General features: G+C 42.1%; 1 protein-coding gene across 1 annotated transcript in view; it reads right to left on the bottom strand.

Moving 5' to 3' along the window:
* Positions 1-18,635, bottom strand: part of spryd3 (SPRY domain containing 3) — a 53,472-nt gene that overhangs the window by 23,391 nt on the left and 11,446 nt on the right. Inside the window, exon 7 of the mRNA XM_084068872.1 lies at positions 4,905-5,054. Coding sequence (XP_083924998.1) covers positions 4,905-5,054 — 150 coding nt within the window. The remainder of the gene's footprint in view (positions 1-4,904; positions 5,055-18,635) is intronic.

Below are 18,635 nucleotides of genomic sequence, written 5' to 3'. Positions count from 1 at the left end.
TCGATTCCTGGAAAGTTAGCATGCTATAATGGAAGACATTGTCCTTGTGTTAATAAAAATCGAAATAAAAAAATTTAAATCTTGTTGGAAAAAAAAATCTGCCTAACGATGATGTCACTGGTAGGCGGGTTTCTGAACTGTCCACAGCTCTCCTATGAGACACAGACAGAGTAAGAAAAAAAAGGTATAATTTTATCATGAACATTAGTGAGGACCAATTACTGTACATGAAGATAGGTTGAAAATGAGTGAAGTCGTCCTTTAAGATTCCAGGGTTCCGTTGCTTCAAACGTGACTGGTTCTAGTCTGTACCCAGCGGTGTGCATCACAGCGCAGTGGAATATGACTGGGCGATGATGCAGCACACACCTGGGTGGTGACTCGTTATCCCTTAGGCCACTGTAAGCTGCTCCATCATGAAAGAGCAAGAGAGAAGAAAGGAGAAAGGTGGGGTGAATGGAACGAGGTGTATCCATGCCTAATCTGTCCGCTGCCCAGTGTTTCCGAGTTGCGGCAGAGTAGGGCAGATGATTGAGTGTTCAACCAAAAGCAAATAAGGGACAGAGACTGGAAATGCAGGCCATTAATGATGTGCTGTGTGTTTTGTGTTTGGGCCTGCTCTCTGACCACAGGACGTGAAGCGAAGACTGCCGACATGAAGAAGTTGCGACTGCTGTGGGGTAAACAGTCATTAACCGAGGCCTTCAATTTGCTGCTTTATCACCTCTCCTGGCCTTTGACTTAATGTCTTTATAATGAAACCCAGATGCAGGGAGAGGAGTGGAGGAAAGGAGGGGAGAATTCTGGCTGAAGAGGAGGAAGCAGGAACTGAGTTATCGCCTTTCGACTTCTACCTCGCTGTCTGGTAGCTACGCGTGTGTGTTAGTGTGTGTACAGTATGTGTGAGTGTGCAATAGAGTATTATAACAACACTATTGGTTGTGATTGTTGGCATTTTAGCCCATCTAGGCTACATTATAACAAAATGTCGACAATGTATTGTACAGCCTTTAGTTTCCCCCTGCCTGGCCTCGTTAAATCCTTCCTGCCTCCTACCTCCTAAGCCAGTAGTTCTTAAAGTTATTTGTGCCAAGGACCCCCAAATTGATATATATTTGGCCACGGACCCCCAGCTGAAAATGTTTTGTGCCAGGGACACCAGAATAGAAGATTTGTGTTAAAATAAAATCCCAACACTCAAAAATAGATATACAAGCTCACAGTGTGGCACAAGTGACGCTTTGTGAGCTTGTAGATTTGCTATTTTTGAATAGCCAACATATAAATTGATACAGTGGTTAAAATGATTGCGATACTACATTAACTACTTTTGCTGGGGACCCCCTGGAACCCCCCCAAGGACCCCACTTTGAGAACCAATGTCCTAATGTACAGTATAGATACGTTCTTGTGTTATTTTATCTCCGTAATTAAAGGACGACTTCACCGATTTTCAACCTATCTTCATATAATTGGTCCTCACTAATACTCATGATAAAATGGTACCATTTTTTTCTACTTGGTCTGTGTCTAATAGGAGGGCTGTGGACAGTCCAGAAACCTGTCTACCAGTGACATCATCGTTAGGCATGATTTTTTTTTCACATTTCAAGATTTCACATTTTTTATTTCGATTTTTATTAACACAAGAGCAATGGCTTCTTTTATTGCATTGCAACTTTCCAGGAATAGAAAGCCTGCAGTTTCTATTAGCTTGGATTCCCCATTGATGATGTCACTGGTAGACGGAACTCTGAACTGTCCACAGCCCTCCTCTGAGACACAGACCGAGTAGAAAAAAATTGTACCATTTTATCATGAGTATTAGTGAGGACCAATTATATGAAGATAGGTTGAAAATCGGTGAAGTCGTCCTTTAATAAAAAGTTGGTTCTTACCGGTGAGAGTCAAGAAAGCTAACCAGTTACTGGGACAATGTTTAGGAGATGTTTAGTTCAACAATGACAAAGATATGCGACATGGACAGGAATCTATGTTTATGATTTGACACTGTAGCGCAAACTCTCATCACCCCACATACTGTATCCACCAGTCCAAAACTCCCAAGTGTCATAATGTGTCATTTATTAGGCCTGTGTGTCCCTGTTTGTCCCTGCTCTGTACAGCGCCTCAGGGTCCTTGAAAAGCACTGTAGCAGTTTCATCTTTTATTTTTATTATTAAAGGGGGCGGATTTTTGACCCTGGGTGAGATGATTCTGGCTGCTCTCCACAGGCCTTGGCTTTGCCAGTTGCTAATATTTCACATTCACAACACTCTCAAGGCTAAACTTACAGGGTGTCAGGAATTCGCAAATCATGACCCCATATGGTCAGAAAATAGTTTTTGAGCTAGCGCCTCAACTAAAATCAGGTGAAAATGAATGTTAATGGGCTTACCGAGATAACACATCCTATCACCAAGTATTCATCCCTGTCAAACGTTTTCTAAACTCTAGATGTGACAAAACAGATGTCTGTTTCTTTTAGAAATAGTGAAAATAGCTGATCTACAAGTTCACAATGCATATACAGTAGAATGGTTATTTTTGCTATTATGATGACAAATCTTTATCAGAAATTTTATTTTAGATGAAGAAAATGATCAAATACCACCGAAGTGGAAAAAGCGGCACTCCAAAATAAAGAATCCAAGACTGTCTCAGATAAACATTCTTATTTATTGGAACGCTTGATGATTCCTCAGAGCATTTTTTTTTTAATCTGCTCTGAGGAAGGCTGAGGCCGAAACCGCTTTTTCCACTTCGGTGGTATTGGATTCAAGTTATATTTATAGCTGAGCACCCACTGTCTAAACAAAAAGGCATCCAGAGGAAGCGCACCTGCATTTTTTCTTACCTATAATAAAAAATGTGTTCTGAAAAATTAGAAAAACTGGCCAAAAAGATTCACATACTTTCAAGTATGACTGTCCACAGGCACGGACTACCAGGCCCTAAGTGTGGGACCCTGAAATTCAATTCTAAAACTAACACAAGCTGCAACAGAGTATGAGAAGCCATTGGCCAAGTTGCAAATCAAATGTTTTTTTTTTTTTTGTAACCCCTGCTTCCATTCTTGCCTAAATATATACAGTAGCTTGGAAAACATATTTTGAATCTCAATGGCACTCCCTGGTAAAATAAAGGCTCACTTAAAGATCTATTTATTTAACCTTGTACCTTTTAATTTAGGACTTATCTTTTGTTTTTCTTCTTAACTCATTCAGTGCCATCGACGTGTTTAAAAAAAAAATATTTTCTTTTTTTGGGGGGGGGGGGGGGGGGGTATCTCGGCTCCTGTGTACTTTTTTTTTTACTATGTATTTTTGGCCGAGACATGCTATTTTCAAAGGCGCATACAATTGAACGGGGAGGTTGCGATGACATTTTTTTATTTGTTTCGGAAGCACAGTGAAACCCGCTGTGATAAGCAACCATCAGGGGATTGATCATACTGGAGATAAATATTCTGTGACTACTTGAAAAAGGTACGAAAATCGAATAATCGCTGGCACAGTACGCAATTATTCTTTTATTTAATTGGCATGAGTTAATAAAGTTGGTTCCTTCCTTTTCTTTATGTAAAGCGACTTTGGGTACTTAGAAAAGCACGATATAAATCTGAGCCATTATTATTATTATTATATTATTATTATGTCATTGTCTGCATGGTGTACAAAATAACTTATACGATTAGGGTGGTTGTATTTGGTCTCCCTGCTCTTTTACTAAGACATTTTGCCAAGGTTGGACATGACCTTTGACATGATCCCGTTTCTGGTTTGACATGAATTTCAATTCCTGACATAATTTCAGCACTGGCGCAGGAGACCCAGGTTCAAATCCAGGGTAGGTTCAGGAAAGTTACATAGTGCAGCTTTAAAATTTAGAAAGGTAAGATAAAACGCATTTGTAATACAGGAAGGCGTCCACCATAATATACTAGAATTGTAATTATTTGTGATTATCAGAAAATTACACATCTGATAAACTAAGCCCTTTTAACAGAATGTAATATAATTTACAATTATTGTTTACTGTGACTTTGATTATCCATTTAATAAGAACAAACAGTTAAGAGTTAGTTTGCACTACTTCTCTATGTGGCAAAATGCCCATACAGCTGATGCTCAGTGACCTACAGTACATATGTTACTCACATTGAGGCAATAATGTGCTGCATTTGTGGGGAAAATATATCCACAGCGTATTCAAATAGGCCTCCTTGTATGATAATGTTAACGTGTACTTATTATTATACGATCATGCGGGAGCATTTGCTTTGAGTGCTCCATTGTTCAGGGACCAGTGCCTGAAACAATGCTGTGTATTTGCAAGATCCCCCCATTGTCGGTATGAGTACACTTTACATCCGTGCAAGCCAAAAAGTAGTCCACTGCGAAGTCTATGCTTCTCTCCATTTGTATCAGACTCATCTAGTGCTCTAGTTAGCTTTTGTTTCTGTTTCATTCTTCAAAGCAGGTTATTATGGTAACAGTAGCTTGCAAAGCTGCACTACTAATGTTGAAATGGGAACCGCATGTGCATACTTTGGAAAAAGAGATGAGGGCTCAAATGAGAGGTGCTAAAATTTCTCTAATTGTTTTTTCCTCTTAGTGGTGTTTCATCTTCCAAAGGAGGCTATTAGATCCAACGAGTACACCCTATATACTGTGGCTAAGCTGCTGGATAATGGGAAAGAAAGTAAAGCTTAATGACTGAGCTGCCACTACTCCTATTAGTACTACCACGATTACTATAACTACTACAGTACTTCCTCCACAGGAAAATGATGTCCAACCCTGACATTATCAGTCAAAAGAAATGCAAAAAAAAAAAAGTGTTTCTCTTCTGTGGGCGTAATGAAAGCCAAACTTTCAGAGTGCTTTTCCTAGAAAGCTCACCCTCCGTGCCAGACCCAGGGCGATGTAGCACTTCTCCCCGGCGTCGACTATCTCCACTTCAAAGTAGTGACAACGGGTGGTGAGTGGCTGTCGAGCCTGGGCCAAACCAACATCCATGATGCTCTTTCCTTTGCCGACATACTCCAGCAGCTGAGGACAGAGAGATGGAGAGAAGGAGGAGGAGAGAGTGAGAATAATGTAGATGGGGGAGTGGGGTTGAAACCTTAACCACTTTCAACCTGGTGTGCCTGGCTTGTCATTATACAGTAGGCAAAAAAAAGAGTCTTCCAGAATATTTTTTTTTCAAAAACAGACAATCTACATGACGTGTCGTGGTGTTCAGAATTGAGTCTTAGAATGTATAAAGAACCAAAGCCAAATAAAAATGTATATTCCATAGCATGATGGAGTATAAAAAAGTGTAAATCTGTTATTTTCGGCAAGCGTCGTACAATGGAGTATAAATAAAGCTTAAGCCAGAAACGAAAGGCATAATGAAATGCAAATGTGGAAAGACAAGCACATGTTATATCCTCAATAATTGTATTTTAAGTCTTTGACAGACACAATGACTATTAATTAATTGTAATAAAATATACATTAAAATGTAAAGTGCCTTTCTTTGGTGATTTCTAGCCCTTTTTCTCCCCAATTTAGTTATTATGCCAATTGATTCATTCCCACGCTAATTTCTGTGTTGTCACTGCTGTTGTATCCTACTGACTCACATGCCAGTGAGGAGCCCCCACCAGGAGGACTTCGTCCTACTTCTCCCGCCCAACACTCCCTGCTGACAGGTGCCACCACAGCTCATAGGAATACGTGCAGTGATATCACCCTTCCCGCCCGGCTTCCCTCCCCCGAACACGGGCCAATTGTGTTCGTAATGACACTCGACAAAGCTGGATGCACCACGGTGGATTCCAACCCTCAACCTCCGCGGTGGTGGGCAGGCACTTTACCACTGTGTAGCGGCCCGAACGTCTAGTATACATACATATCCATATTGCAAGTGACTTTCCAATTTGTGCCATTCAGCATCTACCAATTTAGGCTGATCATTATCAGCTTGCCTGTTTTGACTGAGGTTATTGCATTGACAGCGCATTCCAAATGTTCATTCCATATATGGGCATATCTGCGTGGCCACCACAGAAGAGAAAGATGCACAACTTTATATGGTACATATGGTAGATTCACATTAAAAGTTCTATTAATGAATTCCTCAGATTGTATTGCACATCCAAAATCAAACAATGAGGAGTGACGTTATCTAATGCAGTCAAAATGACACAGACCCGCCCATGGTTACTACAGTAAAAGGATATTCTCTTCAGATTGCACAACCATGGAGATAGGAACAACAACTTGAGGCTTAATTGGGTCTTACGCAAAATACAAGCATCCAAACACACGATGGATTGGCGAATTCAGTTGAGTAGGTGGGCCGCTAGGCAACCAAAAGGCCTCTGGGCTCGGGAGTGTTTCCATTCCACATGAGTGCATACACACGTGTGTGTGTGTACGTGTGTGTGTGTGTGTGTGTGTGTGTGTGTGTGTGTGTGTGTGTGTGTGTGTGTGTGTGTGTGTGTGTAAAGTAATGGAGAGGGAAACATAAACACACTCAATTTCAAAGGTAAGGATGACAGACAACAAGGTGGGGGTGGACAGAAGGACTTGTGTATTAAGCCTGTGTGTGCAGGTAAATGTGTGGGGGACAGCACCTGGGTGTGCTATGTTCCACAAGCTAAGTAATGTACATGAAGGGCACACCTCTTGGGAATAGCTGTGTAAGGACTACTTCCAAAAGGAAAATCGAGCATCTCAATTAGTTCAACGCCATTTTCATTTCCCCTTTCTGTTATTGCCTGTTGCCTGGTGATCCATCAAAGTGGAACTAATGCTGGTGGGCCTGTCAAAAACATTCAATTCAGCCTTCATGACTGAAGGATGTTAGTTACCATGTTGCTGAAAATAGTATTCCTGTAGTACTGTTGCAGTCGTATATTAGCTCAGAGTTGAACAACAGCTCAGGCTACTTTGAGGAGATCAAACACACAAGAGGCACTAGAAGAGAGCTGTCAAACCCTGCCCACACCAAAGAAAATATAACTAACAAAAGGGACTTTCGTTATAAAGAGGGTTCAGCTTTTGCGGCTGGCAAGTCCCACGGCTCACAAGGGCTTTCTCTCTCTCTCACCGCCCTTGGCAGGAGTTCAAAGCATTCCGCTCTTATATTCCTTTCTACCTATACTGCATACATTTTAAGTATTTTGCAACTTAACTGAAGTAGTTTAAGGTCCCATTTGTAATTGCAGCATGGCACCCCTCTTGAAATGCTGTCTTACCACCATTGACATTGTTGACATGAGTTTTGGTGATGCTTTTAGAAAACGTATGGATTGACAGTATCTAAAAGCGCAGTTAAACAGATGTTTTACACCTGTTTTGAGCCTGTGACATTTTGTGGCTACATGTCAACCCCTAATGTGGTTCTGAGGAGGGTGTACATGTCCACGTCTCCTCTGATACATATAGAGTCGCTTCTTTTCATCTGACAGTGAAACGTTTCATCAGGAGGATTAACTCGGGCAGAGGAACACACTATCCCTCCCAGTTGCACTCTCTGCTGAACAGGCACCGTGACCAACCTGTAAAAGTCACAAGCGCAGCGACAGAGAACGCCCTCCTCTACCGGCTTCCCGCCCACAAACACAACCGATTGTGTTGTTTGAGTGCCCAGCCAAGGCGGAGAAACCACAAACGAATCTAACCCCAGTCTCTACAGCAGCAGGCAGGTACTTTACCCCTGAGCGACCAGAACGCCCAGAGTGAACAGAAAGTTCTAGCATTTCTTTTTCATCTACAAGTCAAACTCCTCAGGAACATATGTAAACAAACCTATGAATTACATCAGTCAAATGTATTCGATATTAATGAACAGAAAAAAACTGCACCATATCTTTTATACAATACATGGTGCTGATTTACAGTAATGTCTGTGTTTTGGTTCCCCTCTGAAAAATGAAAGGGCAAGACCACTTGGTATAGGTTTGGGTTGTGTAGTTACCTTGCCATGATGTAACTCCAAAGGTGGACACGACATCTAAAATAATTGCTCCATTGATTAGAAATTGATAATCAAAAATATGCTCCTCTTAGACTTACATTGTACGGTAAAACAGCTCTCAAAGTCACTCGTTTAGCACATAAACAAACGCAAACAAAGTTGATTCAGACAATATATAACCTCACAAAGATCCAGTACTGTCCACCATTGGAGTTACATCATGGCAAGGTTACACAACCCAAACCTCCCCCAAAGTGGTCTTGCCCTTTAAGCTGATCACCCCACAATAAAATTGCAGCTCATGGGGCCAATTATTTTATTTAGCGATTGCAAAGTCCTTGAGCAGTTGCCTCCTGGTCTGCTGCGTGGAGGGCAACTAGTCCTCCTTTTAGTCTTTGGACAGGGCAAGCTTCAATGATGTGTTCCATTGTTTGCTCTTCTCCACAAGCACACAGTGGGCTAGGGCAATTGCCCCATTTGTGAAAGCTGGCTATGTCCGGTCCTGAATCTATTAAGGGTTGACTACCGTCTCCTTGGGAGGTTGATGCCAGGGACCTGTTGGGTCGGGTCTGTCACCAGGTGTTTTTTGGGACCTACTTGGACTCCCATTCCTTTTCCCAAGCTGACTGGACTGGAAGTCAGCTGATGGGGTGTTCTTCCAAAATGGTCATCTAGATGGAAGTCAAGCAGTGGGCGGGTTGAAGACATCTGCTATGGATTGGTATATGGGGATTGTCTTTGACCTTTTGAAGCATCCTTTGAGTAAATGCTACTCGCCGGATATGTGGAGGGGCTATGTTTGATAAGACAAGGAGCCAGGGGAGTGGTGTTGAGCGAATAGTGGTTATAAGAGGCTTGTAACCACAATAATATGTAGCTTTAAGTCTACCGTCTCTGTTTTGTTGTGAATCACGCTCAGTATACATGTGACAGGTCGGAGAAAGGGGGGGCATAGACACTTCAGGGTCATTTATCCTTTTTTTAAATTTACAGTAGCAAATTATTTGTTACCCCTTTTTCTCCCCAATTTAGTCATTATGCCAAATAAGTCCTTCCCACACTGTATGTGTTGTCACTGCTATTGTACCATACTGGCTTACCTGCCAGTGAGGAGCACCCACCGGGAGGACACAGCACCTCCATCCCATTCCTACCGCCCAAGACTCCCTGCTGACAGGTGCTGCCCCAGCCTGTAGGATTGCGTGCAGTGACAAATATCACCCTCCCCACCTGGCTTTCCTCCACCAAACATGGGCCAATTGTGTTCGTATAGATACTCCAAAGCCAGATTCACCACAGTGAATTCGAACCCCTAGACTCCGTGATGGTGGGCAGGTACTTTGCCATTGCGCCACTCAAGCGCCCAGGGCCATTTATACTTTTCAGTGTCGTGCACTGAAAATATCCAATCTACAATCTCATAACACACCACACTGCAACGCTTTGTGAGCTTGTAGATCTGCTATTTTTGGTGTGCAACATTGGCCCGCAACCGGGCTTTACATATGCAGAAATAGACACTATGCCCTTGCTGAGACAATCTCAGAGGGAAGCCGCACATGTTAACTAAATATAACTGAAACATTTGACCTGGTTGTTTATTTACGGACAGAAGACAGAGGTCAGTAATGGTTCACAAAACGCACATTCATTTTGGTACCTCAGTTTTAGGGGATCTAATCATTCCATTTTAGGCACAGCAATGAAAAATCAAATTCTGATGTTAAATTTTATGTAAAAGGAAAAATATTTTATATTTACTACCCAAGCTTAGCCCTCATAAGGTTACGATAATGTGAATGGATACTGAGCACTTTGAATGCAGAGAGAATGCGATTGAGTTAGTAAAATTAAGTTAAAAATAAAATGAACAAAATGCATTAAGTTTACTTGGTAGTATTTAAGTATATGACATGAATCACAAAGTAATGTCATCTCCTGTTTGCAGAACTTAAAAACAGAGTTTTACCAACATCAAAGCATCATTTTAGACAGAGAATACAGGAATAAAGCGGTTTTAAAAATTCTCCTGACACAGCACTCATTCCTTTCCATACAGTCACAGAATACTTTATGGTGATTGAGGGGACATTTCTGAATTAGTAGGCTAGCAACAGAGGCTACCGCTAATTAGCCGAGCTACTAGGTGCCAAGCCATTTATAAGCAGTTGACCTATTAAGCCAAGTAATATTACAGCTTGCACAAATACTATTCTACAATGGACAGAGTTCACCCAAGAAAATGTCACCAAGTACAAAAAAGAATCTGTCCAATCAATGTCATAATTGCAAATAGATGTCTCTCAAAGCAAAGGCTCAAATACTTCTCGCAATATTGTTTTAATTTTTGATTGTTTTACATCTCTAGGCTGGTATAATGTGTAAATATACTTTAATTGGCTAAAGAGACTCATTCTGAAGTTCCAGTTTAGTTTACCATTTAAGAGTTATTTATACTTATATATTATTTCAGAATGGTAGTACTAGATTGAGTGTCTTCAACTTCTACATCTCTATCAATTGTTAAATTCTGTCCTTTCTTGTATCGTCTGGTCTCCTCAACCACTCCAATGTTCATGCCTGGGGAATGGATGAGCGTTCAGTCACACCTTTTTTGCCCCAACTCTGCTGAGTAACGGAGAGGCCAAGAGAAGACAGGAAGGGAGAGGGAAAGAGACGCAAGACATAGCCTTGAGCGAAGCATGCTTGACTGAGAAGAACGCTGACAGAACCACCCCCACCGCCTCTCCCTCTCCCTCATCGTGAGTGGTGAGTGGTGGCGTCGGTGGTGTGCAAGGCCATGTTTTGTTGACCTGCTGCCTGGGAAACAGGTGAAACGCCCATATAGTGGTCCTTCCAGTTTCCTGTCACACCTAATGGGGGAACTTTACGCAAGGTGAAACTGATATGAAGGTACCTCTTCTTTAACCCATTCAAACCGGGAAAGCATCTCTGTCATTTTAAGATTTATTTCGATTATTAAAAAAAAATAGCAGATATACGAGCTCATAGCTCATATGAGCTTGTAGATCTGCCTTTTTTTTATCGTGAAAATTCATGCAAATCTTTGAATATATATATTTTTAAAGCAAACATTTGTAACTCAAATCTTTGCTTCTTGGGGGGGGGGGGTTCTACAAAATGTCTTCTAAATCCTAAGAGTTTTTTTGAAAAAAAACATATGTTGCAATAATATCAGTGGCGCTCAAACTTTTTCATGTCAGGGACCTCAAAAATTACCTCCAAATGTATTTGGCCGCCGACCCCCCCCCCCCACCCCCATCTCAAAATATTTAGTTCCATGGCCCACCGGAGGCAAAGATTTGAGTTTGCTGAAAAAATATAACCCCAATATATTTGCAAGAACAAATCAAGATTTTTTTTTTATTGCAGATCTACAATCTTGTAGCATGGCACTTGGTGCCACACTATGAGCTTGTAGATCTGCTATTTTTGTATAGCCAAAGAAATATAAAAATGACACAGATGCGTTCCCGGATTGAATGGGTTAACCACTTTCATCCAGGCATCCCTATTCTGAGCAAGTCACTATATATTTTAAAACTTTTTCAAACAGTTTACAGTTTTTTTCAAAAATAGATCTATAAGCTCTGAGCTTGTAGATCAGCTATATTCTCCATTCGTCATACAGGGATGTATATAGGGCTTCAGTGGTTAAGGCAAGACAGAGTCCTGACCCAGTTGGGTGTAGTGTAATATAAATGCTGAAAATGTACTACAGTGGAAAGGACAATTATATAATTGATTTCCATTGTCATGTCTGTGGGATGTCCTTGTATAAACTTCTACTCCTTGAGTCTACTGCATAATTCCTTTAAGCACTCTATTTTTCCTGTATATTTGAGGGATCACGAACACAAAAAATAGGAATATGAGCCAAACGTGGCACCATAACTTGGAAAAGGTATTAGCTACCCTTGGCCTGAACAGAGGGGGCTCTGGTTCCCTGCTCGATTGCATTGTTCAGCTGAGTTGGATGCCTTCCAGTTGCAAAAGTTGACCTGTCCATCAATCACATTTGCACATCAGGCAACCCAGATGATAAAGATCTTCATTGGCCGAAACAAAACCATTCAGTGCCAGGCATTCTGTCATTGATGCTTTTGTATCGGCCCAACAGCTCGGAGGTGACGTTGGCACTCCATGCATCTGCAAAATGCAGCATCCAAATCCATGTCACAGCGTCTTTTTTTACAATGTAAACACAACATTTCTTCTTTCCTTCAAAGCAACTGGCTACCTTCGGCAAGACCGCTACAACTGCAAGCCACCACTTTAGAGACTTTAAAGATATTCCAAACACTCCAGAAATGAATAGAACAATAAACTAAATTCTGATGCACGCTGCTTTGGTAATATCTCAAACATGCTGGCAGAGCACTCGGTGCGAGTGTGTCTGTGTTTTTAAAAGAACTACACCCAAACAAATTAATCACTCACAACAAGACTTAAACATCTGTCTAGTGTAGGCATGTACATGGCATGTGATACGGCATGCTCCTGTTGGGAGATCGACCTTATTTAAACTGGGCTGGGGTGTTCAAACAGACTAAGCTCCACAATAATGTAGGAAATCAAAACACAGCCTGTCATTACTGCAGTACTGACACAGCTAGTTAGCGGGGTGAAGTTAGGTGAGCGAATATTTACAGTTGGAAGAAAAGCTGATTATTAGCCTCGATGTATGCAGCATGCCTTAAGGGTACTTCACCAACCCCAAGCCAACAACACTGTATTTGAAATATTGTGGGAGCATGAATGACTACTTCTTTGTTCTGAGAGTGATTACAAATGCCATGACCGTAACAGTTTTTTATGTTGTTATTACACACTGTAGTGGCAAAACGACATTTCCCAAAATAATGCATAATCTAAGACAATAGATGTAAGCAGTCACTCTGTAGCCTATAATCAACCAATTGTCCCCCGAGCTTTCCTTTGAAACCTTTGGAAAGCCAGCCACTCACAGCAGTGCCCTCCTCTGACACCTCATCACTCACTGGCCATGTGGAGTATTTCACCACCTTTTAATACACTCCATTTTATTATCACCGCTACCACTGCTGGGAGGATGTTGCCCAACCAGACTTGTGGCTCCAATGCCAGCACCTACTGCCATCACCACTGATTTCTTTGGACAGGTTACATAGTCGTAAAAAGGAAAGTTTTACAGAGAGGTTGTCACTGCTGGAAAAGCCCTAACGTTATTCTTGGGAAACACCTATGCAGTACCAGAGAGGAGATGCCATGAAAAGATGGCAAGGCAAGCATACATATCAATAAAGAATTCACAGTTTAGTGTCCTTCGTGGGCCAAAGTGTTGCATGTTTACTCTGGTTTAAACAAGTGCACTATTCACAGGATGAGGAAGGTGTTATTTATATCCTAGTCTCCAGGAAGGTCCAGGAAGTTCTTGTCGTGAAATTCTGGATCAATCAGTAATTGATGAGGCAATAGGAGTCAAGACAATATTCTAGGTGGTGATGGCTATGCTATAATGTACATGATATCAGGGGTAGAAGCACAATAACACTCAGGTCGCTGGTACAGTAGTTCTGCCAACGAGCACAGGGATCAAACAATAGTTATACTAGCTGTTTCAAGGACAAGCTGAACCATAAGACAGGCTTCTAAATATGTGAATGCTCAACTTGTGAAACCACTTAACAGACATAAAAGCATTGCGTTATGAAACTAGGGAAGATATCGCATAGGATTTCAGCAGGACATGGATGAGGAAATCTAAATTATACATCACCGTTATCAACAGAATCCGCACAGATGAGTGTCCTAATTTCTGAACACGGCCTTGCTAAAGCTTTAGATATTCCTATAGAGAAAGCAAGTGAAACTCCTCGCTCCTTATCTTAATCATCTATTCCATGTTTGGAAACGGAAATCCTGTTGACAATTTCACCATAATCACCACTGACATTGTAATAATGTGTGGTGAATCACCACACATTATTACAATGTCATAACAAAGTAGAGGTTCTTTTAAAGACATTCAGCGATCAGCACATTATGAACCAAAGAAAAGAACAGGAGGGGGGGGGGGGGGGACTTTTCTACGTAATAAAAAAATCCCCCCTAACTGGGGCCATGGGTGACCTAGATATAATTCCTCTGCTCTTCTCCCCACAATGCGATATTAAGAGTATAATTGCCTGCAGAAGCTCTGACCTGCCCTCAGCCTCCCCCTGCTAATCTCTGCTTACCTCCAGGGAGATACGGCTCACAATCAGTTTTATGTGATGATAGCTGGAAACAAATGGGCCTATTGTAGGCCTGGGGGAGTGGGGCCAATAGTCGTACAATGTATCATGTGCTGAAAACTGCAGATCTACAAGCTCAACACGCATTGCATCGCGATACATGAGCTTGCAGAATTCAAATCAACTATTTTCCAAGAAAAGAGGAAACTGAAGAAAATGGAGAAATTGAAACCAATTTGAAGCTGGTGAGATTGTCTTGTGAAAAGATGCACAAGGAGCCCAAGTGAAAGAGGACGTGTGACGTGAGAGCAAGCATGAGAACAAAACTACATGTGATTAAATATGGTGGTACAGCATCTTTGTGAGGAGGTCAAAGGAAGCTCCAAAGAAAAAGGACAGGTGAATCCTACAGACAGAAGGGAAACAAACTAAAGAGTAACCGTAGGTGTAGTAGGAGGGGAAAGACCCAAATCTTCTTTTTTGAAGATCGAATAACCATGGGGTGTAGTTTTCCACTCCGCAGTGAGGTGCAGATGCTTCAACATCCAAACCATACCGGCGTACACTATAAACTTGGCATCCCTATTTTGGGCATGTCATCCATCTATAAATTGCAGGAACCTGTGTCTGTCTGTGTTTATGTCTGTCCCGGGCTTAACTTGTATACACAAGATGAAAAGTAACGGTTCTGGACATACAAGGTTTCCACCCAACAGCGATGATATGTTGTTTAGTGCCGCTGAGCAGGTGCCAATAGTCTTGCACTTGCTCGTTAAGGTTATTAACTGCTTTTTGAGATTGTTTTTTAAACTCCCTCTTTGCAAAGCAGACTATGTTGGCATTATGACTTCCAAAGTCACATAAACACCAGGTAAAGGTGTCGCTGCTGACTCGGGGATAGTTTGTGCCGAGCGGGAATTTGGTAGGACCAGCGGTGGCCCAGAACCGACAAAACACAAAATGTATCAGTCTGTGGAGGACGCACCGAATCTCTTGTGTCTGGCGGATCGATCAGCGAAATTTTACACGACTCGTCTTATTCAAAAGCAGGTCTTCTCTAACATGGAACAGCACAGCCAGCCAGCCTCCAGTTAGTCAGGCCACAGCCTCTGGATTAAGTCAGTACTGGCTTCCTCCTTTCTCACGCTGCTCAGCTTGAAGCAACACTGATGGTGCCATAACTGGGTCTGGCTGGTGGTAACCAAAACAGATGATGGGAAAGCTGTGAACTTTCATCCGTCAGATGAAACAGCAGTGTCATGGTGGGGATCCATGACTATTGTTCCTAGAAGCAGGAAGGAAGGAAGGAAACAGGCAACCCTAGAAGGGTGTTGGTACTGGAGCTGGCTCTGGCAACTGGAAAAGGTGAAACATGGAATGGAGCCATGATGATCATGATGATGGTGATGATGACACTGGGGCAAACCGAGGACATCGCCTGGAGTGGACACTGAAAAGTGAACTCTTGTGGGAAGCAGGGCTGAATGAAATGACCAGTAAGGTGCAGAACAGCATGCACGAAAGAAAATTAAAGTAATTTAGTACATTGGGGGGGGGGGGGGGGGTGTAATGTGGTCTGCTGTGGAGAGAGAGTGAATCTGGGAAAACTGATAACTGCAGAATCAGGTGCTGCCCACTTAATTTGCCCGCCCGCTCATCCGCAGCTGAGGGGATTAAGTCAGCGCGCACAGCTACTGCTGTGGCGACAGGCGGCGGAGGAACGGCCGCTCGTGTTCACACTGAGCCGCACGTACGCAATGGCCAGCCAAATGCCTCCTCATGAGTAAAAAAATTATAAAACACACTGCAAAAACAACATGAGCATGGCAGCAAACACTATTAATAAAATAACCGCAGTCAGATGCATCACTCAACTTTAAGACTTTAAGTCTCAGAAGGTTTTTTTTTTCTTTTCATCAATGTCATTGATAAGGATTTCCAAACCTGCTGTGTTTGTTTTAGGTGCCTGTAGGTGAAAATTCTCACAATGGAAGTGGAGAGAGAATAAATCATGCCTGATGTAATACAAAATAATCGCTCTGTGAAATCAACAGACTTGTGCAACTGAACAAGTCAGATCATCTGTAAAAGCACTTCAAATTCATAATAGTTAAAGAGACAGCAAATATATGAATCAAATCCTTCATATAAACATTGTAAGAGTGGCTTGAATGATCAGAGGAGCTCAGATAATTCCCAGCAGCAATTCAATGTGTTACATGCTTGATGTAATTCATTGTGTGCGGTGTCGTGCACCAAACATTGCAAATTTACAGGTGACACAACTTTGCAGTGTAACACGTTGTGCTTGTAGATCTGATATTCTCAGTGTGCAACACCAGTGCACAACCAAGTATAAACCCGGCTTTATGCTGACAGGAAGTCAGGAACTATCTTTTGTTTCCTACAGCACTTTCAAATCACCTACCATTATTGGAAACTTGACAAGTTGGGTCTTATTGTGTCAATATCATATAATCAAAATTTCTAAAGTATATGATTTTGTGAAACAGCAAATTTGGAAAGATAAATATGTGGACTTAACCACGCCGTAGAAGCAAATGTATTATTTATCTTTAAGTGACGTTACCGATCAAGACCCGAGGATGACTTCTGCTGTGACAACCATCAACTATTTTTGTTTATGTTTTGCATAATGACACATCTGCTTTCACTTCATATTGAGCTGCCAGTGGAATTCTTCATGGGCAAAACACAGCCACCAAGGCAGGGTCTTTGAATTAAAATGCACTCCATTTGCTTCAGTTTTCCACTCAAATATGTGCCGGATAAGAAAATAATGTATTAGCCTCAACAAATGGCCTTAAGATGAGAGCTAAAACAAGGAATGAACATGGACAAAGATGAGACAACATAGCAAAGATTATGCTGTAGACTGCAATGAAAAGACTAAAATGCACAAAGGGGATGCTGAAACTTCTCTTTCATACCAACTTCATCACAACAACTTCAAGGATAAATTAAATAGAAGATGCTTTGGTGACGACAACATTTGACAATGAAGTGGCAAGTTGTTTTTGTGGGGGGGGGGGGGGGCAACTGAGGTTTGTTACTTACTTACAGGTTTATGTAGATAGATGTGCAGGACAGAGAGGCTGGATAGGCATGATGACAGTTGGCAGAAAGCTTGGATCTGATACCCACTTATCTAAACAGGAGCGGGCGTCCTGCCGGCTGCAAAGTAAACAGCTCACAAAGGCAAAGTCTCGGCTGCAGACAAGTCACTGCCATCGCCATTGTGCTCTGTGCATTCTGTGGCTTTGTGCTTCTCAATTCCGCCTCATAAAAAGCATACCAGTCAGAAAAGTCATTTATCTTGCGGCAATCTTTCCCCTCTCCCTATTTTCCCCCCCTCTTAACCATCTGTAAGGACAGCTATCATCCGGAACAGTTATTACCCACACTTCATCAAATAGCAACACAGAAAAAACGATTCCAGTGTTTTGACCAAATGTTAGCAAGGTACCACAGGGTGAAAACAAACAGCAAAGAGCTGGAGATGCAAAACTATGGCCACAGAATGATGGGTCCCGTAAGTCACTGGAAACCAGCACAGTGGAAATCTCTAGTTACATAGCTACATACGCACATGTGAAAGAAGGAAAAATGTTCAGTCTTTTAACTATACATGAGACTCATGAATATGGGCGGCGGTGGCTCAGGAGGTAGAGCAGCCGTGTCCTTGAGCAAGACAGTGAGACCCTAACTGCTCGCGATGAGCAGGTTGGTGCTTTGTACTGTATGTTTGCCGCCACTGTCGGTGTGGGCAGGAGAAGAGTAGACTAAGTAGGAGGAAAAACGGTCTTCTTTCATCAAAGATCGATCCAAAATAGACCTGGGAAATGTGGAACCGTTCCGCGTTGGAGGAAACCAAAACGGCGAAGCGGCGCACAGATCCAAACCTATAAAAAGAGATTAAGTGTGCCCACCTTCTGGCTCACTTAATCTTACGCCATTAACGGGTAATCCAACATGATACTAAATAATCCTGATGCTAAATGCTTTATAGCCTTCAAAACCAACTTCTTTCCTATGCTCAGCTTCCATCTCATTCCCATCTTTTTGTATATGGGGTTCCCAGGGGGGGTATTTTTGTCCCTTAATTTTCTTCCCTGTACCTTGCCTTTGCTGTCCTTTACGAACCGAAGACTCATATCCTCATACTTGCCACCATGCAAAGGCAGCTACTGTGGCCACGTTGTTCTCCCCGTATTATCCACCCACACTAAGCCTTAGTTGTACTTGTCAAAACTCGACAGCCTTATCAAGCCGAGCATCTCGTCAGCCTCAGAAGCCCTCTCACCGGCTACCACACCAATGCGGGTGAGGGCTAAAGGTGGCTTGCTCATCATGATGGGAGTAAAAGGTGGTGGGTGGTGGTGGTGGGTTGAGGCAGGTGATGCT

The sequence above is a fragment of the Gymnoscopelus microlampas genome (genome assembly GCF_963454915.1).
Source record: "Gymnoscopelus microlampas genome assembly, chromosome: 10".
Lineage (NCBI taxonomy): Eukaryota > Metazoa > Chordata > Actinopteri > Myctophiformes > Myctophidae > Gymnoscopelus > Gymnoscopelus microlampas.
Note: the sequence above shows the minus strand (reverse complement) of the source record. Positions and strands in the feature narration are given on the sequence as shown.